This window comes from Indicator indicator, chromosome 5 (assembly GCF_027791375.1).
Source record: "Indicator indicator isolate 239-I01 chromosome 5, UM_Iind_1.1, whole genome shotgun sequence".
NCBI classification, from domain to species: Eukaryota; Metazoa; Chordata; class Aves; order Piciformes; family Indicatoridae; genus Indicator; species Indicator indicator.
Window position 1 is genome coordinate 16,576,322 of NC_072014.1, and position 24,103 is coordinate 16,600,424.

At 40.7% G+C, this 24,103-nt stretch overlaps 1 protein-coding gene across 1 annotated transcript in view; it reads left to right on the top strand.

The window, feature by feature from the left end:
- The window catches only part of PIKFYVE (phosphoinositide kinase, FYVE-type zinc finger containing), a 55,253-nt gene extending 31,968 nt beyond the window's left edge, over positions 1 to 23,285 (top strand). The window contains exons 18-41 of the mRNA XM_054381434.1: positions 467 to 593; positions 1,703 to 2,877; positions 4,419 to 4,519; positions 5,641 to 5,712; positions 6,886 to 7,057; positions 8,398 to 8,576; positions 9,068 to 9,181; positions 10,446 to 10,554; positions 10,667 to 10,821; positions 11,330 to 11,420; positions 12,289 to 12,349; positions 12,907 to 13,050; positions 13,214 to 13,334; positions 14,470 to 14,565; positions 15,319 to 15,402; positions 15,902 to 15,993; positions 16,628 to 16,792; positions 17,365 to 17,424; positions 17,845 to 18,021; positions 18,729 to 18,832; positions 19,114 to 19,242; positions 20,499 to 20,760; positions 21,979 to 22,053; positions 22,880 to 23,285. Coding sequence (XP_054237409.1) covers positions 467 to 593; positions 1,703 to 2,877; positions 4,419 to 4,519; positions 5,641 to 5,712; positions 6,886 to 7,057; positions 8,398 to 8,576; positions 9,068 to 9,181; positions 10,446 to 10,554; positions 10,667 to 10,821; positions 11,330 to 11,420; positions 12,289 to 12,349; positions 12,907 to 13,050; positions 13,214 to 13,334; positions 14,470 to 14,565; positions 15,319 to 15,402; positions 15,902 to 15,993; positions 16,628 to 16,792; positions 17,365 to 17,424; positions 17,845 to 18,021; positions 18,729 to 18,832; positions 19,114 to 19,242; positions 20,499 to 20,760; positions 21,979 to 22,053; positions 22,880 to 22,995 — 3,981 coding nt within the window. The 3' untranslated portion in view covers positions 22,996 to 23,285. The remainder of the gene's footprint in view (positions 1 to 466; positions 594 to 1,702; positions 2,878 to 4,418; positions 4,520 to 5,640; positions 5,713 to 6,885; positions 7,058 to 8,397; positions 8,577 to 9,067; positions 9,182 to 10,445; positions 10,555 to 10,666; positions 10,822 to 11,329; positions 11,421 to 12,288; positions 12,350 to 12,906; positions 13,051 to 13,213; positions 13,335 to 14,469; positions 14,566 to 15,318; positions 15,403 to 15,901; positions 15,994 to 16,627; positions 16,793 to 17,364; positions 17,425 to 17,844; positions 18,022 to 18,728; positions 18,833 to 19,113; positions 19,243 to 20,498; positions 20,761 to 21,978; positions 22,054 to 22,879) is intronic.
- Positions 23,286 to 24,103: the final 818 nt, after the last annotated feature.

Consider the following 24,103-nt stretch of genomic DNA (forward strand, 5'->3'; position numbering starts at 1 on the left):
GAGTTAAGTCTTCACACCTATTTCTAGCAAAATCCTTTGTGGGTCCTCAGTGATTGCCAGACAGCTTCCCTGTCAGGCAGGGCACAGACAGCCTAACAGAGTAGCTGTGGGTGTTGGCTGGGCTCCTGATAGCCAGTACCATGCTGACTGCACTGTACCTTCTGGGACTCTTTTCACTTGAACAGATACAAATGTCTTCAAGGAAGGACACAGGACACAGTCTTACCTCTTATGATAAATATTTACCCAACTGCTTTTTGAAGATTCTTGTCCTTGTTTGTGTAACTGCATTTAGCCTGGGGTCTGCATCCCTGAGAGAGGCTTTCTGCTGTTCATGTGTGGGTTTTGGTGGGGTTTTTTGTTGTGTTTTTTTTTTTTTTTTGTTTGTTTGTTTTTTGAGAGCAAGCTTAGAATGCTAGTATCCTTTTTGCACTGTAAATTCTTACAGTTCTTTCTGGTTTTACAGCAAGTGTTAGACCGGGTAAGTCGAATGACCCAGGGAGACTTAGTGATGTCAATGGATCAGCTGTTGACCAAACCACGTTTGGGAACCTGTCATAAATTTTATATGCAAGTTTTTCAGTTGCCCAATGGTGAGTAAAGGTTGATGTGTCATAGCCTGTGTGTGTGAAAGGATAAATACTTACATCTAGTGAGGATGAGCAAAACTGTTGGGTGCTTTGTGTGATCAAGTATAATCCTTCCTGCTCATGTTTCTTCTGTTACATCTTGGAATTACAGTGAACTAACTGGCTGTGAACGCAAAAGCACGCTCTTACTAAGATGAAAAACACTAGATTTTAATTAGGCTGCCTTCTTCCTTCCAAAGTGTTTCTCTTCCCACCACTCTGGAGCTTTTCTAGTCCAACTTCATGTTCAAAACAGGAAGCATTAATTTCAGTTAAGGATCAGATTTCTCAGGGCTTTGTGAGCCAACTGTTAAAACACTGCACAACAGAGATTTCATAGCCTGTGTGGGCACCTGTTTAGTTGCTTAACCGTCTTCACTATAAAGAGTTTATCTGCATAGAGGCAGAATCATAGAATAGCCAGGGTTGGAAAGGAACCCTGAAGATTCATATGATCCATCTGTAACATATCCAATATACAAAATTTGTCTTGTTCGAATTTGTGCATGCTGTCCCTCATCCAGTCATAGTGCTGCTTTGAGAAACTGCCTTCCTTTTTCTCTGTAAACCCATTTAAGCAGTGGAAGTCTGCTTGACAGATTACCAGTGGTGATGGCACACGTATATGCTGTTGATACAAATCTTTGTGGAGATGCAGGCTTTATATCTCTTCCTCTTCTTGCTCCTTTCTAGCCTCAAAATCATGTAGGCTTTTGACTTGTAAGGATGAGTGAATGTGCCTGGGACTATAGTTTTGCTTCACTGCTACAGAGTCTAAAGTGATGTTAGAATAAGCTGGTTAGGCGAATGTTCCATGTGGCCTTCATTTGTACTTTTTAATGACTTGTTTGACAAAACAGGAGAAGTTTTCATTTTGCTCATTTTACTTGCAAAAATAAGTTATTTCAGTACAGCGATGTGAATTTCTGCTGCTGGATTGTGCTATTGTAACTTGCTCGGTCTGTTACAGTCTCTTCAGTGTGTGAGATACCTAAGAGCAGGTTAATTGTAGTTGGTTGGTCATCCTAATTCCTTTTATTTGTTGTTTGTTTTTTCTTTTTTTTTCCTTCAAGATCAGACAAAAACCCTGATGTTCTTTGAAGGGTGTCCCCAGCACTTGGGTTGCACAATCAAGTTGTGTGGTGCTGCAGAGTATGAGCTGGCCCGTGTGAAAGAGATCTTAATCTTCATGGTCTGTGTGGCTTATCATTCCCAGCTGGAAATCTCTTTCCTTATGGATGAATTTGCCATGCCTCCTACACTGACCAAAAACACTTCCTTTCACTCCCTTATTGAGGACCCAGGAGATGAAAATGAACATAACCTCTTCAATGGTGATGATTTCAGCACAGCAGTCAGAGACATTGAACTGTCCTCTGAAAAGCTGCCTGTGATCTCTGAGTCAGTGTCCTCTGATGAGGTCAGCTTGCTTGAACAAAGAGGTTTGTTTGAAAGAAGTGACCAAGAGAACAGTCAGCTGGAAACCATGCCCTCAAAACAGCAAGAGCACCATAAAGTGGAGTTACAGTATCCAGTGTTCAACTCTGTACCTTCTACAGTACCTGAAACATCCCTGCTGCCCCTCCATGGTATGGACCAGCACTTGGACAACCAGACACTAGAGCCTCTTCAACAGGCAGATGATCTGCAGGAGTCCAAGAGTCAAATGAGAGTCTTCAGAGACCCCCTCCAGGATGATACTGGTTTATATATTACAGAAGAGGTAACTTCTTCTGAGGATCGTCTCAAGACTTACTCTGCAGCGTTTAAGCAGGAGTTGAAAGATGTCATTCTCTGTATTTCTCCTGTAATGATGTTCCGCGAACCGTTCCTTTTGACTGAAAAAGGCATGAGATGCCCTGCCCGGGAATACTTCCCTGAGCAGGTTTATTGGTCTCCTCTCCTCAATAAGGAATACAAGGAGTTGGAGAGCAGAAGGAAGAGACAATTATTGCGGGATCTCTCTGGACTACAAGGGATGAATGGGAGCATCCAAGCCAAGGCTATCCAAATTTTACCTTCTCACGAGTTGGTTAATACTAGAATAGCACAACATCTAGGTGACAGCCAGAGCTTAGCCAGAATGCTGGCTGACTATCGGGCTAGAGGAGGGAGGATACTACAGAAAAGCACAGATCCCTTTGCCCAAAGTAAGGATGTGTCTAATGTCCCTGCTGGAAAAACTGGATGTAGAATTGAAGAGGATGAGAAGGGTCTGGCTCAAACTGAATCCTCGTGGTCCCACAAGGTAAGATTCAAAGCTGTGTTACAGAAACCCCAAGTTAAGTCAGTTTCTCCTGGTAGGACAGAAGGTCTAGTGTCTCCTATTAAGTTCTAAACCCCAGTTGCCTGAAACTTGTGTGTGGGGTTTTTTTTGTTCATTTGTGTTTGTTTTTGTTGGTTGGATTTTATTTGCGGTGGTTTTTTCGTAGTTGGGTGTTTGGTTTTGGTTGTGTTATTTGTTTGTTGGGCTTGTGGGTTTTTTGTTTGTATTTTTCTTTTTTGTGTGGTGTTTTTTTCTTTTCTTTTAATTTTAAATATTTGTTTTAGACTGTATCAAAATTGCATTTTAGATTGCAGTGCTCTGGTCACTTAAGTCAATATAGCCAGGGACTCTCTGAATATAAGAAAGCAGAACAAGATACTGCAAAATTTCCCTGAGAAGGGAAGAGGTTGTGAGACTACTTTCTGAGAAATGCACATTCAGCCAAGAATTGATATATTGAAATAGTACACTCCCTATTCAGCTCAGTTATACATAACTGGTTTCTGAAAGCAAGTATATGAAAGAGGAGCCAACTTAAAGAAGTTTCTGAAACTGAGCTTTCCTTATGCTTATATCAGTGATTTCTGCAAGTGTAGTATGTTCATCTTCAGAGGCTGTAATGTCATAGAAACAGCAGTATGCTGTAATTACATCAAAGCATTTAAGTGCATATCTGAAGAAATGTAGGTCTTACCCCTCCTCCACTTTAATCTTGAAATTTTGAAGCGGAGCAATGTATGTTTGTAATTCAAAGTACTTTAAAGTTTGGAGAAACTGTCATAAAAGCATCTAACTTGTATCTAATGAGAATGATCTTGGGATTTTCTTGAACAAGAACAGCAAAACTGATCTCTAACAATGCTTGCACATTGTGGTTCCTGAGCCAATCAGCCTCCAAATTCATGAAGAGAAGTCACTTTTTGACTGGTGCTTAAATATACATCTTTGTAGCTTCACAGGCCATAATCTTACAAACCATAAAAGTAGCCCTTGCTCTGGTTGATGCTGCTTTAAATGTATTCAATGATCAAAGAAAAATATTTGGTAACTTCATAGTTTTGTAGGGTGTGGAAGGGGAAATAAATTCATTCCAGCAGCAGCATGGTAAATCTCTTCACAAAGGACAGAAAGCTGGAAGTCTTTCTGTAGTCTGAATGAGTAACTGAGGTATAACACATTGGCAGAATTTTGACTCCAAGGTGTCCTAAATTGTACAGTGCTTTGGAGACTGGACGTTTCTTCGGGGTTTTGTTGTTTTCTGCTTCCCTTGCTTTCCACAGAAACATCTGAATCCACACTGATTTAATTCTGCATGTTAGTTACTCTGTTCTAAGAAGAGCAGTTAGCCATTACACAGCATATGAGTCTACTGGAAGCTCAGAGATAATGTAAGGTTAATCTGTACAGAGGGAGCAAACAGAGATTTGTTTGTAAATAAAACTACTAGAACAAAACTTCATTGGGAGTTGTTTGTGGATGGAGATATCTGTGATCAGTAAATGAGTTGTTTTTCTCTCTACCAGGTGGATTGCCTGAGTCCAGTAAACCATCAGAGGCTCTGTGTTCTCTTCAGTAGTTCTTCTGCTCAGTCCAGCAATGCTCCAAGTGCCTGTGTTAGCCCCTGGTATGAAAATGAATCTTTTACAGCTTGTATAGTTGCTATCTTTGTTTTTCCTAAGTCAAGGTCAGTGCTTGCCCTTTAGCAGTATTTCTTTGAGGACTCCTTGGTAGGTTGTGCTTATCCGGTAACAGGAGCTATTGCCAGAAGAATTTTATCTTTCCTGGTCAGGTGGATCCAGAGCAGTATCCCTTAGCATTTGTGTAATTCCCAAGGCAAGAATGAGAAAGCCCAGCCTAAACCCAAATGCTTTTGTTGGTCCTTTCACTGCAGAGTAATGTATGTGTGGGTATGGTGGTTTATGCTGTCTCGTAGAGAAGAGTATATAAACACAGAAGAATGTCTAAGCCCAAAAATAAGCTTTGAGAGAATCTCATAATACTTCTAGATTGTATCATCTGAGAGTGGCATTTGAATATATTGCTATCTTTCTCATATTCTAATCAGTGGGGTAAAGTGCTTTAACTGCGTTTCCATCTTAGGGGGCTGTAATTTGTTAATTACATGCATTTAACCCAGTTGAACAGGACAGATCTTGGTGTTTCATCCTGTAGCTCAGGTGAAAATATAGAGATAGCTTTCTCACAGGGAAAGGTCTAGAATGCCTGTAAAAAACTTAGTAAGGAACCAAAGAAGGTGGCAATAAGCTCTAAACAGCAGCAATAAGAGTATGTAAATTACTGATACTAGAGATATCTGAATTATGGCACATTTTAAGTGGCTTGGCCACCTCAGGTCCTGAGGAAATAAAAGTTGCTGTTAAATCTTCTAGAAGAATAAGGTTTTCTTAAGGTTTTTTCATATTCTATATGAAACTGCAACTGTTCAAAAGTTAGTGTTTGAAGCTTCCAACTGTCTAGTTTTTGGTGCGTGGATATTCTTGAATATGGTCTTCAAAAGCGCAGTTGAATTGTATTTAACTTTTAAATGTCAAAGTTGTTCTAGTAAGACTCTGAGCTCATTATGAGCAAACTTGACAGTAAAGAGTGAAGAGTGAGAAGAAGCCATTGGAGGTATACAGGACTGAAAACAAACCAGCAGTGGGTGCACATCTGTGCCCCTAAAGGCCATTGCACAACTAATAGTGGCAGCATCCACCCTCTAAAGCTTTTTTTTCTCTGCTTCAGGATTGTGACCATGGAATTCTATGGGAAAAATGATCTGACTCTAGGGATTTTTCTGGAGCGCTACTGTTTCAGGTGAGGAGGAACTTACTTTAAATCTCATTCTAAACAAGACAAAAGCTTTGGATAGTTCTGTGAAGTTGACCTGCCACCCTCTTTGTAAGCTCTACTTCCTGTGCACTTGGGAAAATAACATACAAATCTGCAGGGCCAGCTGTGTCCTAGTAAAGCTTACCACTTCAATCTGTTGCCCCTTTTGATTTATTCTTATGCTGTAGGGTGGGTAATGTAAATGGTCCAGAATACTTTTAGCCCTGGTAGCACTGTGATTTCCTTTGTCTGAAAGAGCTGCAAGTTGCTAGGTTTATCAGAACCCCATACAGAGCCTCAGCAGGCTGTGAAGCTGAAGAGGTAGCCTGTGGCTCCTCAGAAGACAAGATTATTTTGTTCTTTCCACTGGCCACTTGCAGTAGCAAAAATGCTCTTAATGTTCAGACTTCTCTACAAGAGTAAGTATTTCTTCTTGTGCTGGTCAGCGGGGAGGAGGAGCTTAGCTGGACACTTTTAAGTTCTTGTTTCTCTCTGCTGTGTAGCTAGTGTGTGCTGAAGTGAATACTTCTCAAACGGTTTCAGCAATTTTTTTCCCCCCATCACATGAGCAAATAAGATTTGGGCTTTTGTAGGTTTGCTTGGTTTTTGAAGAATTGCCTATTTGTACTTTGGTATCTAAACAATTCAGCTTTTATTCTGACGTCAGTTTCTCTTCCTTTACTTAAACTCATTTGAAGAAAGGCCATGAGTTTTTCAGTTGAAAGAGAGTACATGGCATTATTTTACTCACCTCTTCCTTCAGGACCTGAAACATTGCCAGTTTGAAGGCTCTTTGGCACATCTTTGTCCTCAATAACCTTTGCTCTAGTATGTTGCCAAAATGGTCTTCTAATTGGGTGCCAAGCACTTCCAGGTACTTAATACATATTTTGTATGGAATATGTTGGTAAAAAATGATTCATTGTGAAAAGGTTATGATAGCAGCCAATGTCCAGTATGGGACCTCTACAACCACTGCTGGCAAGGGAATGTCCCTACATGCTATTTCTAAATGTGTACAATTCAGTCTGCAGAAACAGCCTTCACTAAAGGCTTTGGAAACTCAAAAATAGTGTTGTGATGTTAAAAGGTATATTAGATGTGTCGAATCAGTTCTTCAGCAGTGCCTTCGTAAGTGCTTTTGTTTCTTTCTATAAGGCCATCCTACCAATGCCCCAGCATGTTCTGTGAAACACCAATGGTGCATCACATTCGTCGCTTTGTTCATGGGCAAGGTTGCGTGCAAATTGTGTTAAAGGAACTGGACTCTCCGGTCCCTGGGTACCAGCACACCATTCTTACTTACTCCTGGTGTAGACTCTGCAAACAGGTAAGGATGTGGATTTCAGACTCGTTGTTGTTCCAATTTAATATTCCTGTTGTGCCTGGCCTTTTATGGAAAGGCAGCATTTTGAAAAAGTACTCTTTCTTGGAGCTATGGCTGAACTGGTACCAAACTTGTTGCTAACACAGGTGTTCTCACATCTGTATAAATCCTCTTGTGGAATTGTTGAGGGTCAAACATCTTGTGTGAGGCAGTCCTGTTAGGAATTGTCAAACCTGACTTTGAGAGAATAGATTGAAGTGGAGTTGATATATTGTTGGAATCTGATTTCTGACACGTGGGAAAAATGGAGTTCCCTCTTAAAGGTGATGGGTACAGTCTCTTCCTTGCAGTGAATCAGTATGAGGATCAAACGAATGTATGTATGGAGAAGGGCAGACACTGAGACCTACTGACTTTGTGAAAACCACTTGGTATTCTTTGATCTGCTGTGGGATAGGCAGACTGCATTGCATCAGTGTGATGTCTAGACTTCCTTTAATAGTCTTTATAAAGTAAGTAAAACCTTCATTAGATGAATAATAAATTGCTTTTGAAAGAAGAAGGTAGTAAGATTGTGATTATCGGAAACTTGTTTGGGAGCTTGTAATTTAGCTAAGAAAACATTACGAATTGGATGCGCATCTCTACCTAAACATTGTAGAACTTCAGAGCCTCCAAAGGGACAAGAACAAAACTTAATTAGAAAAGATTCATGCAGTGCCTGAAACGCAAACATCCCTATTACACATGTGGGTGACGTAATTCACCTACGTATGCTGCCTTAAACATGGTGGTTGGATTTAAGGATACCTAGAGGAAGCTGCTGTAATTGCTGAAGACAAACCCTGCACTGCTGTGTATACACCTGTTCTATAACCTTTTATTTTTGTGTGCTCATGTAAACATTAATATGCATGTGGCTATTAAGTATGCGTAAAGCTGTGGCTACTCTAAGCTTGCAAGCACTGCTGGACTTGAGATGCATTGCAGAGCAATTCCAATGTATTCATAGCTGCGGAATCACCAGAGAAAAAGTACGCGATGAAACCACTGCTGCTGACTGGGTCGTTGGAAATTATCTCTGTGCAGAGAAAGAGCATCCCAGATATAAGCTTCTATCAATGATATATTTGCATTCCTGTCATGGTCAACAAGTAGTTGCTGTTTTTTCTGATTTATTGTAACTATGTGCTGGTCTTAGCATTGCATAAATGCTGTCTTTGTTATGTTTAAGGGTTGCGGGTTCTTCTGATACTAGAAATACTAGGTTACTATGTAGGTTAGCTTGTCCTTAAATCTTGGTAGAAAGATGAAATAAAGACATTTGGCTTTTAATTTTTCAGGTGACACCAGTTGTTCCCCTTTCCAATGATTCTTGGTCTATGTCTTTTGCAAAATACCTTGAGCTGAGATTCTATGGGCACCAGTATACTCGAAGGGCCAATGCGGAGCCTTGTGGTCATTCCATCCACCATGACTATCATCAGTATTTTTCCTATAATCAAATGGTGGCATCTTTCAGGTGAGGTCCACTGCTAGAAACTTAATATTCTCTCTCTCTAGTGCTATGTGAAACATATAGCTCTAGTATGGCCTTCTCAGGTCCTGTCCTTCACTTTGAGTACAGAATAAGATAACAGAACAGTGCTATAACCACAAGCATGAGATTATGTGCTGGATGGAGAGGGCATTGTGGGTGCCATCACTGTCCTGTGCAGGGTGGGCAGTGTTCCTAAGAATGGTTGGCTCCAGTTTATGAAACAGGAGAGAAACAGTTTTCCTTGTCTAATCTCAAAAACTTCCAGAATTTTATTCTTGCAACATGATGTCTGGCTTCATATTTTGCCTAGGACATAAATGAAAAAGGCGTTAATTGCTACTAAAATTAACTGAAGCCCTGAAGACACTGCCATTGTGTTCCCTTTTAATGTGAGGGCCATAAGACACAATATGGTATAGAATTAGTAGTATGTGGGGAGAGTCTCCTTAACAGCTGTTGTATTGCCTTCTTAGCTACTCTCCAATCCGGCTGCTTGAAGTGTGTGTCCCACTCCCCAAGATCTACATCAAGCGGCAGGCCCCGTCAAAAGTTGCTATTTTGCAAGATCTCAAGGACTTCTCTCAAAAGTAAGCTTTGTTTTTAATGCCTTCCTCAGCTTATCCGTATTTTGGACTTTTATAATACACACCCATTTTTGTTAGCATAGGTAAGACTTTCTGAATATTCATTATTTAATAGAAAAGTAATGGTTTTAAATGCATTTATATATGCATATACATCTAAGAGAGGATGATACTGAAATCATATTACCTTCACCTGCTCTGTCTGTACTAATCTCAAGTCTTTTCATCTGGCAGCAACTAATCTTAAACATAGCCAGTAGAAAATATAATTCTTCTCTTTTCCATCCATTGATGTTGAACTGATACTTGAATGATACTGCTAAGTAGCCACTGAAAGGCTGGCTATCAGCTGGTGTCTGAAATACCACCTTATGAAATGCCTTCTCAATTATAGCTAAGGTATTTCTAGTTCCTCTCTCTAATACTAAAAATGGAATGGAGGAAGGCAGTCCTAGAAGACTTAATCTGAAAACTGCAGGTAACACTTTGTACCTCTTCCTTTACATTCCTTTATGGAAAGTCTGACCAAGTTTACACTCTGCCTTCAGCCCAGAAAAAGATGCAAAGGCATTGCTCAAATCTATTTCCAAGCAGAACTGTTTTTGTTACACAGGTTCTGTGGTTACTAAACTCTGGTTTGTAAAAGGCATTGCATTTGTGACCTATTGGGTATGAGACCAGCAGGCAGTCTAGTACCTTATTGTAGTCTAAGGTAAACTACTGTAAGTCTTTACAACTTCTAAATGTAGAGAATAATTGGGAGACAGGCATGATGGAAGCTCTATTAAATCCAGCCTGACTGCTGTTCTGCCTGGTGGCAGCATCCTGTTTGACACTGTCTCTGTGGTGACCTGACCTCAGAATCTGTGGAGCTTTGTTTAGGGCTGTGGTAAGAGTTACTCACTTTGACTCTCTCTGAGCCCTTCTGGTGGAGGTGTAGCTTGCAGTCCGAGATTCTTTGTAAACAGATGACAACAACTGCCCTCTGTTAGTAATATGTCTGTGACCTTTATATTACTCTCTGACAACTTCTAATAATAGATTGTGAAGGTAAGTGTTATTGTGTGTAATTTCTAGGTTTCTGCAATACTAATACAATTTTTCCAGTGTCTCCTATTAGAAATTTGGTGGGACAGCATACTGTGTGGAACTGTCATGCATTGTCCCTTATATTCTTAAACACTAACCTTAAATGCATTCAAACTTTTAAGATTGGTGAAACTCTTCCAAGTAGTCACAGCTTAACTCTTAGCATCTCTGTTGACAGGGTGTCACAAGTGTATCTTGCTGTTGATGATCGCCTTGCTTCTCTGAAAACAGATACTTTCAACAAAACAAGAGAAGAGAAGATGGAAGACCTTTTTGCCCAAAAGGAGGTAATGGACTATTTCTGCATCACCAGACTATAGGCTGTGAAGTGTGTGGAGAAGCTGCTCAGATCTAGTGTCATTTCTGGTCACAGAACACTAATAGTTTTACTTTTGACAGATGGAAGAGGGAGAGTTTCTAAACTGGACTGAGAAAATCCAAGCAAGGCTACTTTCGTCATCATTAGACACACCTCAACAGCTGCAATCTGTTTTTGAGTCTCTGATTGCTAAAAAGCAAGGACTTTGTGAGATGTTACAAGCCTGGAATAGTAGGTAAGAGGACACATGTTGGAACTGTGAGCAACACTAATGCTTTGTTGGTTATAGAAGGGAAGAGGTTCTTCTGTACTTTCTCTCCCCATAGTGCAGTTACTATAGTGTGTTATGACAGCTTATGCTGAATGTTCTCTACTGGTTAAGACCACAGAGCTGGTTGACTGGAACAAAGTCATTTGAGGATAAAAGTATTGTTACAAAGCGCAACTTGCATTTGAGAGGAGAAAGTGTAATTTGAATAAAGGGAAGAGAAGACTGGAACATGCAAAAGCAATTAATTAGGTGAAATTATCTCAGAGGTGAAGAGTGTATTCTGATTTTGGCTATTCAAAACGTACCTTTGGCACCTGTTAGCAACCACCTGAGCTTGTAGTAAAGGCTTGTGAAAGCATATATGGCTGTGTTCTGGTGTGGAAAAAAACCCTCATAACATCTGCTGTTCACAGCTAATACCTGTAACATATCTTCTGATTGGGGTGTTTTTGTTTTTGTTTGTTTTTTTAAGACTGCAGGATCTCTTCCAACAAGAGAAAGGTAGAAAACGTCCATCAGTACCACCAAGCCCTGGGAGACTGAGGCAAGGTGAAGAAAGCAAGGTATGAGTAGCAGGTTAAAAGCTATATAGTAGTATCAAGGCTGGCTTCAGTTCACTTAGTAAACTTGTTTTACTACATCATGTAGTTTTCAGCTGTAAAAGTTTGACTTGCTTGTTAGTGGATGTATCTTTTTCTAAAGGTGTGAACCCAGAGTCCTATTACATAGCAGATGACTAAGTATGAATAGACTTTGATCGGTGGTGTCTGTGTGGTGTTCAATCTGAAGACTGATAGCAGACAGCTGCATTTGTTGTCAGGTGTATGCCTAGATAAGAAAGAGGTCATATCATTAGACTCTAGGTGTTGGCCATCAGCTTTATCCCTTGTGAAAAAATAAAAGGCAAAAATTACCAGGAGAGGCAGAGCAAAAACATAGGAAGGACTGATAATGAATCTGCAAGTTCATTGTTGTTCTGGGATGTGTCCTGTGGGAACTGTCTGTGGGGATGGGTAAATGGTTTTGGATTGCGACCTCAAGCTCTGTCTGAAGGTACAGTTGCCAGAATGTTGAAGAACCTTTTGGGGAGCTGTTACTTTGAGAAAATGTCCAGACTGCAAGACAGTACAATTGTAAGCATCATACAGAGAAGCTGAACTCCCAGTAGTTCTAACATTAGCCAGGTGCACTGAGAAACCCTGTGAGACCTTGGATTTGCTCTGCTGCATGCGTATGTTTCCTTTCCACTTAAGTGCATTTTAGCAAGTATGTTTTAACTTTGATCTAGCAGCAGGATGGTTTTTATATGTACAGTGCAGTGGATGGGAGTGCTCTGTTGTGACACGTCTGCTTTTACGAGAGTTCCGCAGAGGAAGGGGTAGAGCTGTAAGGAGCTTGGCTTCATCACTGGTGTTTTGTTGTTCTGCCTAGATCAGTAGCATGGATGCTTCCCCACGCAATGCTTCTCCAGCACTGCAAAATGGAGAAAAAGGTCTGTTGTTTGTTTGTTTATTTTTCTTAAGCTACCAGAAGACACTTGCTGTAACCTTTCCCCTGTCATACCATGGGATTCTTCGTCAAATTTGATAATTTAGAGAAGCAGTGAATCCCCATTGTGTCAGATGGCAATGCACCAGTTGCTAGCTTGGTGTTATAAAAAGCAAAGTCTGCTTCTAATATGATACTAAATTGGCCAGGAAGGCTTTTTCTTTGAACTTGAGTTAAAAAACTATCAGACCTAGAATTTGGGAAATACCCCTTGCCTTCTTTGTGAAGTGGTTATGGGTGCTGAGACCTCTTACTTGAGAGGCATACTAAGAGTTTGTGGGAACTGAAGATGGTGACTACATGTGTACGTATCTTCAGGGGGTTATGTGCTACGCTGATCAGCTTGCCCATTCCTTTGCCCTGGGTGGCCTTACCTACTTTCTAAGTAAAAACTTCACAGAAGCAGGCACTGGTGATAGCTTGGCCTGGGAGCAAGCAGTATCACTTCTGACAGCTGTGTAACATGTTTTCTTTTGTCCTCAACTATCCTGGTACTCTCAGAGGATCGTTTCATGACTACTTTATCAAGTCAGAGCTCCACAGGCTCTACCCATCTTCAGCTGCCCACTTCTCCAGAGGGTGCATCAGAGCATATGATTGGTGCCAACATGCTGTCTGAACAGGATACAACAAGCAGCTCAGAAGGTACACTTCAGTTGTGATTTTCTATTTTTTTTTTCTTTTGCAAGTGTATCAGATCTGTTTAGGAAATGGCAAATTTGGTCAGTCTGTGGACTGCAAACTTGCTTCTGAATTTAGACCCTGAAGTTTTATATTCTGATGCAAATTTAACTTACCTTTGTTCCAGATGTATTTGATGGACACTCACTGGGATCTACAGACAGCCAAGTGAAGGAGAAATCCACTATGAAAGCTATTTTGGCTAACTTTTTGCCTGGAAACAGCTATAACCCCATTCAGTTTCCTTTGTGAGTACTGCATGATATATATGATGTACCAAGTTAGCAGCCTGGTCAAATTGCAAAGATGTGCACGTTGCCTTTGCTTGGTATATGATTTAAATCATCACTTGGGTTTGCCTCTGAATAAGTAATAGAACTTCCTCAAGGCAAGAAGTTTACTGTGTCCCTTCTAGGTGTTTGTAGGTTACCTTCTTGTCTTATTAATGCTCCACCATTGTGCATATGTATTATCAGTTTCTCCTCCTAGCAGATGTGCCTCCTCAGGACTCTTTATGGAGGGGAAGGGGTGGAGGGCAGGGGGAGAAAGGTGCCTTCTAACTTTGTTGCTGCAGGGAGGGAGCAGAAATGTCCTTCCTTAGCGAAGACTTATGAAAGCTATATGCCTACATGCCTGCCTCTTGTTTTTGTTTCCAGACCTCTTCCAAGGGTTGGACTCAAATTGACATTGTCTGGGTGTAGGTCAGGTTCAATGGCTACTGCATGTGCCCTCAAGTTTCCCCTTCATGTGAAAATGGGCAGACTGGGAAGTCTTTCAGCTGCTTGGTCTGCGTGCTTTTTAGTGTTTCTTGTTTGAGATGAGCCTAACGTTTGGCAGCCTGAGTTTACCTTCTGAATCTTACCCCCAGGCTCATAGTGGAGGCCAGCAGCTAGTGAGGAAAAGTTAAATGACTGAACCCTAGAGACAAGTAGAAGAAAATATTATAGAAACCTGGGAAGTTTTTTGGGAAATTTCTCTGCTAAACTGCTTGTTCAGAAGGATTGAGGTTTGTCCCCTAACTTCACTCTGTAGGCTGTGCTGCAGGACAGTCAAAATGAACTCAGGCAGGTTTTGGTGCCATTAGAAACAGTGGCTGCTAAACAGAAGTAGACTCTTACTCTAACTTGAAGTTGGTCTTCTGATATGAACAGCTTGCCTGAAGTGCTGATTGCCCTAACACATTCCTACTTAGATGTAACCACATAGCTATTAATTGTGTCTATTGGGAGAAACTGATCTGGGGAGCTTTGGTTCCGTGCTGAGACTTGCAGCTTGTGCCTGGGATTGCAGTGATGAGATCTGGGTTTTTGACCAAAACTTAACATTTTCTTTCCACAAGCTTTTGTGATCTACTAACAGTATTCCTATGTCATCCTCATTCAGTGACCCAGATAAACATTACCTAATGTATGAGCACGAACGTGTACCCATTGCAGTCTGTGAGAAGGAACCAAGCTCCATCATAGCTTTTGCTCTCAGGTACTGGTGTGATTTTGCCATTCATCTGACACATGTTGTACTTTTGCAACTTTTCTGTACAAGGAATATTTAAGTCCTAATGGTAGGAAATAAACATGACAGAATTTCTTGATTCAGTTGTATTGAGAGTTTTCACCAGAATAGAAGTTCTCTCCTTTTCCCAGTGAGATATGGAAAGTAGGTTTTCCAAATTGCAACTGGATTTGGGGCTTTTCTTGCTGAACTGTAGTACATAAAATGAATTAGTTGTGTAAGTGTTCCCTGTAGTGTGATGTTAATAGAGAAAGAAGTGCAACTCAATTTTGCTCAGCTTGCTAGCCAGGAGGAAGTGCAGCTGAGCTAGGGAACAACAGTTATGTATTCATACTGCTGTCTGTCCCTTACCTACCTTTTGTCGTAGCAGCTCTTGCTCCTACTCAGCTCTCTAAGCCAGTTGCTTCCGTAAATCTTGGGGTTTGAATGCCACAAGGCAGCAGAATTTTAAAGAAGCGTGTTCTTAAACTATGGGAGATGGAGAGACATGGGGGGATTTTTTTTCCTGAAGTGTGATCTAGAGTAGATTCTTTTTTAAGAGAGCTAAGTTCTAATTGTAAGAAAAGGCGAAGGACAGGTTTTTCTACTGCAGGTTTTTGTTTCCTCTCTCTCTGAACTGAATCTTTAGGCTGGTGTTAGTTTCCCAGAGAACAGCTCACTCTTTTCATTTGTTTTGGTTTTGTTTTTCCTCATTTCTTTTTATTTTCCCTTCCCCTTCAGTTGCAAGGAGTACAGAAATGCCCTAGATGAGTTGTCCAAAGCATCTCTGAAGAACAGTTCTGAAGAAGGACTACAACCAAACAGGTTACATGGAGGAACTACGATACATAGAGCAAAGGCGCAGTGATGGTAGTGAATAAGCCAAAACTAGAACAGGGAAGGGCCCTGGAAATATGCCCCTGTTAAGATCTCTGCTTTCTGATGGAATCTGACGTATTCCATGTAATCAACACGTACTTGTGGTATTTGAGTTTCCATTTCATATTGGTGTCTGTGCTGGCTTCAGCATCTGATCCCTTGGCTGTGTGCATGGTAGGGGTTACTGGGCCTGCTTACTGTTCCTGTGGTGGTGGATGGAGCTGTTGCTTTGAAGTCTTGGGAGAATTTTCTTGGGGAAGTGGAAGGAGCACAGTGTTGAAAAGACTTCACACCACCGCAGCCATAAACTGTACCCTCTTCCCTTGGCAGTACTAGGTGTTGGGCAGCAGAGAGAAATAAATGTAGAAGAGTGAAGCATTAGTGTCTGGGACAGTAGTATTAGTTGGGCTCGTGACTGACTTTCTTTTTCTTTTTCTCCTTTCAGCATGTCAGACAGCAAACCAAAGACAAGTAGCCCTGTCCGCCTGCCAGAGACTAACATGGGTCCTTCAAACCGCAGTGCTGAACCAGAGCAGCGTAAGATTGTTTTTCTAGAATTGTATCTGTGATGCTAATCTCAGCTCAGACTTGAGTCCACTTAACCTGATTCTAGCTTTTATGGAAGTTATTAGAATAAAGGAAATGCGTTCTGAGTTTAAGTCGTGACTAGTTTTAGAGTTGACTTGAAGAGGTGGTGGTGTTTGTTTGATTTTTTTTTTTTTTTTTTGAAGTTGATGAGCTTGATGGCTTTCTTTGATTTTTATGAGATCAGACTATCATTCCTTGATTTAATATGTTAGATGTAGTGGACTTTGAGTTGCCCTTGAGTCTAGCCTGTTCAGTGGGGCATGCTGCCCATCATACGTTCTGACCTCTTTTAGTGCTGCCTTCTCTAAAAAGATGGCAATTCAAGTATCTTGAAATGGAGAAGTGAGGTTCTTAGTATATTAAAAATGCTCACACATGGTTTATGTTGTCAAAGGTTCAGCATTCCAGAATGCTAATCATGACACTAAATGAGCTAACCTGATGGACCTTGGTTGGAAATGAATTACAGTTGAATGGCATCATTCCTCCAGTTAGAAAAATGAATGGAGGATGTCCATGTAAGTCATACTTTTCTTAAACTGCTTGTGGAAATGCCAAGGCCAACTTTTCTTTCTCGCTGTAGCAAAGAAACCATCTGGCGTTTTGTCTTTCTTCCGTGGCACGGGAGGGAAGAGCCCAGACCTGTCTTCCCAGAAGAAAGAGACCTTACGTGGTGCTGACAGTGCTTACTACCAGGTTGGACAGATGGGCAAAGAGGGAACAGAAAACCAAGGAGCAGAGCCTCAAGGTGTGGGACTACTGAGTGTGTCTCCTATCTTGGACTGCTACTTCTCCCAAATCTCATTCATACCTGTAAGGCCCAGAACACACTCCTGCTCATGGTTTTTCGGCAGACCAAGATTACTCAACACGCATTGAAAATTATTTATTTGAGCATCCAATGTAGGTTTCTCCTAAAGACATTGCTTTGCTTTATGAGAAGGGAAACAGGGTGTTTCATATCCTGATAACTCTAGGGCATTGAGCAATGTGGGCTTGAATGCCTTTGAACTGGCAACAGCACAGTCTCTCTTCTGCACTTCCTCTGTAACTTTCATTGTTTCATGAAAGAGGTGAAAGATAGAGCTTGTACTTGTGTCCTGTGAACAGCAGTGCCCTTTTAGGTTGCATATAATATCATAAAAATTATAGCTGCATCTCTAATTTTCTATGTATAGTTCTCTCTGTATTCTTGGGAAAAAAAAAAAAAACAGAACAAAAAACTTTCCTTGTAATGTGAGTTTACAAGTAGCATCTTACATGGATTGCTCAGTAGTAATAATGAACAACATTGACTGAATGGTCTCTTTGTTCCTTAAGATGACATAGATGGAGGAGATGGACAGAAGAGGCAGCTGGTGAATCCCCATGTGGAACTACGTGAGTAGCTGTAAATAATAACTTGAAGTATTAGCTGACAAGCTCCTTTCTTCACGCAAATGTAATGTGAAATCTTGACGTTAACAATTTTTTCTTTTGTTTTTTTTTCAATCCTGCCCACTATAATAAAAAAGAGCAATGCAGATTTTACTTACTGCAATCAATCTTTTTGTTGCCAAAACAACCCATAAAACTTTTTAAAAATTGATATTTTGTTTGGATGCTTTCCCACGGTATGTACTTTGAGCAGGGGTTGAATTTCCTCTAAGTTTTCTGTTTGTGTTTAAACTCTCGAAGTACAATAAGCTTGAAGGAGTGAAGTTTAGCATAATAATACTCTTCTAGGCATCAGTAAAATCTAAGTGTCATCATGGGTACTTGGTGAGTATTTCATCTGTTAAGGAAGATGTTCTTTTGCAGAGTTCTCAGATGCAAATGCCAAGTTCTACTGCAGGATTTATTACGCTGGTGAGTTTCACAAGATGCGGGAAGTGATACTGGGGAGTAGTGAAGAGGACTTCATCAGATCTCTCTCCCACTCCATGCCCTGGCAGGCACGAGGTGGCAAGTCTGGGGCTGCGTTCTATGTGACTGAAGGTAAACGCAATTTCTTCTCTCTTCATAATTAGAGGGTACTATTTGGGCATGGTGGTGGTTAGTGTGTCCTTTAATCTCTGGTTGCCTCTGGACAGAGGGCTGTTCACTGTCAAGTGGCCACTCAGAGTGGAAAGTTAAATGGATTATTCTGGGATTTTCAGTATCAGATTGTCTCTTTGTATGTGCAGGGGAACAAAATGTAGTTCTGTTTTTCAGTAGTTTGTTAGGGCAGCCAGTTGAGCAGAGGGGTTGTACTCTCTTAGGCAGGCTTCAGAAAATAAAGAATTGAGCATAATTCAAGGAAAACTGGTTCTTAATAGCACAGTCATTCTTTATAATTCCACACGCTATAGTTGATTTATAGGACTAATTTTTTTAACTGTGGCCCCTACTCAAAAGTCTTGAACGCAAGGGTCTGTAAGCTGTTTCCGTTGTATGTATAACAAGCCCATATAGCAGAGGTAAGTCTAAATCAGTCAGTCTCTTCTCTCTGATTTGCTAGAAGGGTGAAATCCAGAAAGGCTGAATTTCAGAATATATGAAGTAAAAAAGTTTCTAGAAATGAGCTTCTGTAGCTAAGGATTTAAGAGAATTGTAGTACTTCAATTGATTTTCAAACCACTTCATCAGTATGATCCTAAGGAACTTGCAAAGGATACATCACTTACTCTGTGTAACCTTGTTGCCTCTGTCTAATGTTAAAACAGATGACAGATTCATCCTGAAGCAGATGCCTCGTCTGGAAGTCCAGTCATTCCTTGACTTTGCTCCACACTACTTCACTTACATCATCAATGCAGTTCAGCAGAAGGTATTTATCTAAAAGACGTTTGGGTTTTTTTAGTGTTCTGTGTTTTACAGACTAGTAACAGTTTCCGTTAACCCCTTTTGCTTAAGTAAAGTGTCAGATGGTATGAATTGTACTAATAACATGTTTTTAAGATGAATAGTAGATGGCAAATCTGCTAAAGCTTCTAAGCTGTAATGCATGGTCAAACACAACAGTGGTGCCTTCTGTTCAGTTCCTGATTGCCTGTGCACACAGGCAAGCTGTGTATACACAGATCTTACCCCATATCTTCTCTTCATTAGAAACCTACAGCACTGGCCAAAATCCTTGGGGTATACCGAATTGGATACAAGAACTCTCAAAACAACACTGAAAAGAAGCTGGATCTGCTTGTCATGGAGAACCTTTTCTATGGCAGGAAAATGGCTCAGGTAAGAACCAAATACCCTGTTCCTTGCAGTGTGGTTCTGACTGGAAGCAACAGCAGAGTTACCAGTAGCTGTCTAGGTACCTTCTAGCTTTGCATGTGCTGCCTTTAGCTAGCACTGCCTTTTGGTATGTGATCTTTGCTAAGTTGATACCTGTATTGGCTAGTTCAGATAGCTGTCGTTCAGTCTTCAGGTTTTGGAAGTCTTTTTTATCCCTGTATCTCTGGTGTCTAAGAGAAAACACTGCCAGCCTAATTAGGAAACTTTTCTGTAAGGCTTTTGGAACTACCTGGGATTTGCAGACTAATGTGTTTAGAAGGAGGGCCTGCCTCATGGATGGAGATCATCAGCTACTGCGTAGTAGGGGGGAAATTAACAATGTTTTGACCCTGCTGTTCTTTCCCTGAACCACTTTGTGTGAGACAATTTTTGGATTCAGTCTTGTTCTTAGTAAAGAAAAAGTGAACTTTGAGGCAGTCAAATGAAGGCAAATGGAAACAGATGAGGGAAAATTCTCTTCAACAAATATCTCTAAAACTAGAGAATTCCTTCTACCTTCCCTCCCAGTGCCTGATTTCAAACAAAAGATCCTTGAGGACGTGAACTGAAGAAATTCTAGATAGATGTTCTTGTGCTTTCTCTTTTTTGTTTGTCTCTGTTTTTAAATTGTGAGGATGGTCAGGCACTAGGAGAGAGACCCAAAGAGGCTGGAGTCTGTCCTTATATTTGTTCAAGTCCTGGCCAGTCAAGATTTGACTAACCTTCTCTAACAGGTTCTCCTTCAAGCAGAGCATTAGGCTGGAGACCTCGAGAGATCCTGTGCAACCTAATGATCATCTGTCTCTTGCCTTGCCAATGGGTGTTAAATATTGCTTCATGCAAGACCCACATCCCTTGTTCAATACCTTTAATTTTGTCAACGTTTGATTCTGTAGAAGCTGACTGGAAAATTAAATTTACCCATACAATATAAAAATAGGGATACCCTTTGTCCCTTACATTAGACTAAATATTAATGAAATAACCTGCCTAAAATTTGTGAATCGAGGTATAAGAATGTTCATGTGGGCTTGCATACTATTCTCCACTAGGGAAACTTTAATTTTTGTAGTACAAGAATTTTCTTCAACTGTCTTACTCCTGTGGAAATGGAAAGACCTGCCCCACTGTGTTACCTTCTCAAACACTGCAGCTAGGTATGGTGAAGTCTTTAACTTCACAGAACAGTGGAACAAAGTAGTGCTGTTCTCCTATTACAGGTTTTTGATCTGAAGGGCTCCCTCCGGAACAGAAATGTTAAAACAGACACAGGCAAAGAAAGTTGTGATTTAGTCCTGCTGGATGAGAACCTTCTGAAGATGGTCCGGGACAATCCTTTGTACATCCGTTCTCATTGCAAGGCTGTATTGAGAGCTTCCATACACAGTGATTCCCAGTTCCTCTCCAGTCACCTCATCATCGACTATTCTCTGCTGGTGGGTCGTGATGATACCAACAATGAACTGGTCGTTGGGATCATTGGTATGTTGTCTTCTGTGTTTTCTTGCTTTCAGCTGGTGAAACTGCTTTCTTCTGGTTTACATGTTTATAGTACTCTTAGAACTGTTATACCACCACAGAGATGTGAGGTTTGTCTTCTCCCTGATGGAATATCACCCGCAGCTCTCACGGATACTCAAAGTGGAGGCAGGAAGTCATCTCTCCAGCTCTTGCAAACACAAGTTCATGCATTACCAGGAATTATATGCAGGAGGCCCCACAAGTTGTGTAAAAGCAGTCAAATATGTGTTTAACGTACAGTTTGACTCCGGTTGAAGTAGGGAAGGTTATTTGTGTGCTATTATGTGACTTAATCTTTGAAGTTCAGATCATTAATGTTTACATAGCCATTTAAATTTTAATTTGGGGGTCAGGGGGTGAGGTGGATCTAAGGAGAAACAGTATTGGTAAGAATGGAAGAATTAAGTTAAAGGTCACAGACCTAACTTACGCATTTTCTATGTCACATTGGGATCTAAAATAAACAGAAAAAAATAAAAGAGATTCTGACATCAGACTTGAACTCAGGCCAAGCTAATAGTTTTAATTCTTCCACTGCTGCAAGTTTAGCTTGGGTACTTTGTAAAATCTCAGGGTATTATTTAGAGAACATTGTGATAGCCTGCTCTCTTGAAGATACTTGTGTAAAACAGGCTCCTTCAGATCATGAACAGCTGATCTCACCACAGTAAAGGGACTGTTAGCTTTAAGCGTCATGTAAAATATGCTCTTTAATCTTGTAAGACTTTTGATAGGACAGCAAAATGACACACATACAGAGGGAACAGATTCTCATGCCGTTTACCCAAATAGTCAAGAGTCTAAAAAACTAGAAAGTACTAACAACTTGCAGTTTGCTAGCTGGGACTTCAGTTCTCAACTAGAAGTGTTTTTGAAATGTCTTTCAGGCTTTATCAGAAAAAGTAATCCACAAACTGAATAGTCTGTTTTTGTAGAGGCAGTAAGAGCTGATTGTGATCTTCTTGGGCTGTTGAGATATGTTCACCCTATCCAAAGATGATCAATACTTTGGGAAGTGAGGCAATTGGTAGGGAAACTGCTGAAGTTTTGTGGCTATGGAAGCCTACTGTTTCTTGCCCTTTTTGAGGGGGAAGAGATATGTTTTAGAATGTTGTTCCTTGAGTTGCAACAGATATGCTTGTGTGGGTTTTAAAAAAAAATTTGTTTTAATTGGCACAGACTATATTCGCACTTTTACTTGGGACAAAAAGCTTGAAATGGTGGTGAAGTCAACTGGCATCTTAGGAGGACAAGGTGAGTCACCTGTGTACGAGGCTTGACTTTTATGGTTTGAGTTACCGGCTACTCACATACAAACCTAGTCATCTGTAGAGAGATAGTAGCAAAAAAACTTAATGTCTGGCTTCAGAAGATGTTTTCTGAGTCCAGAAAATCATATGTACTCTGAGCTATTAGTGTGGTGGAATTCTTATCAAATGATTGACTGCTTCCTATATTTTAAGGAGTTCCCTTTACGGAAATGAGTAGAGTACCTTTTGTGTAGTGTTGCCTAGTGTTGACCATGTGTTAGGAGGAGGACTGGAAAGAGAATGGAAGGGGAACATTTAATGTATCACTACTTCAGTGTCTGGAGAAGATAAGAGCATATCCATAGAATGGAATTCTTCATGGGAGAGATTTGCATCTCTGCTGGAAAAACTCAGAAGACCTGTAAATGGGAGAACAGGAAAAGACGCAAATTTGATCAGGGCTAATGTTAGAAGCCTAGATGGTTTCTCCAACTTCAGGTATCTCAGTTGAGTATTAGAGGTTCAGACCTTGATCTGTCTTACCTCCTAAATGTTCTAAAAAAATTATTTAAAACAAAACCAACCAAAAAACCCCAAACCAAAACAAAACCAACAAGCTTCCCAGAAAATCAACACCCCACCCACCAAAACAAAAGTCATCAAACAACCAGAAACAAAAGGCAGCTGATAATGCTTGCTGGTTCCAAGACTGTTCTGTGTACAGTATGCCTTCATCATGATGCTGTCTGGTGGTGTAATCTCATGTAACATCTCGGTACTGCAGTATACTCTCTAGCTGTTTCTAACTGCTCTTGTCTCTCACATGTTAGGTAAGATGCCAACTGTGGTCTCTCCAGAATTGTACCGGACCAGGTTTTGTGAAGCTATGGACAAGTATTTCCTGATGGTGCCAGACCATTGGACAGGACTGGGCCTGAACTGCTGAGCTAAAACCCATGTTGGGAAAGCACAAGAGGACAGTGACATTTTAGGCTGCTCCCTTCTTGCAGTCTGTCCAGCAGTAAGAAAGAGGATTGCAGTTCCATGTCTACACTGGCCATGTGTTGATGTTGTGAGGTGTGAAATCTGCTTGTTGTACTTTAGTCCTCTCCTGGAGGCTGATAAGCTAACCAGCTTCACTGAGGATCTAAGCTGTAGGGTTTCACTGAACAGCATTGATAAGAGACATCTTCTTTCAGTAGGGGAAGTGACACTATCTCCATGTAAGAGCACTGGAACAGATACTATCCAGTTCATGATGGTGTAGAAGAAAATGATCTCAAAGTCTTGCACTGCCTAAGTGGTGCTGAATAAGAGCAGCTCATGTTTCTGTAGTGGATGTATACTGCAAATGTGAAATTACCCCCTACCCATGTGGGTGCAGGACGGAGAGAAGAATGAAGTTAATTCCTGAGTTCTGCTGTTGCAGTGGTCGGTAGCTGATCTGCTTAGGATCCATGAATGTCCTGCTTTTGCTCTGTAGCTTCAGTTTTTCCTGGGTTCTGCAAACAGTATTTTTTTTTTATTCGTATTTTTTTAAAAGGCAGCTCCAGCACTATAATGCCATATCATGACATCTTTTAAGGTATCTTGCTGCAGTACAACTCTGTCTTTATCTGTTGCAATTTAATTTTATCTGAATCCCATAAAAATGGGTTGTCAGTCATCAGCGTACTGCAAAACCCAAAACATATCCCTTTAATCCTGAACAACTCTTTGCTCTGAATGTTGCCCAAATCCCTGGAAACAGGTAACTGAAATATATGCCCTTTAGTTTAACAAAACTTGATTAATTAAAATTATGAAGCTCTTTCATTAGCAGAAGGCACGAAGTTGCTGGACAAAATGAAACGTACTGCCTTACAGTGACAACTTTCTCCTTAATGAAGCCGTCATTCCTGACAGATCAAATCCATTTCAATTCCCCAGGACTTTCAAACAATGCAGTTACCTCATGGTGAAACTTTGCCAGGACGAAGTTTTTCTTGCATTCATGATGTGCTGAGAATGAGCATCCAGATCTTGTCACACTGTGCAGTTTCTAATGGGGAAAA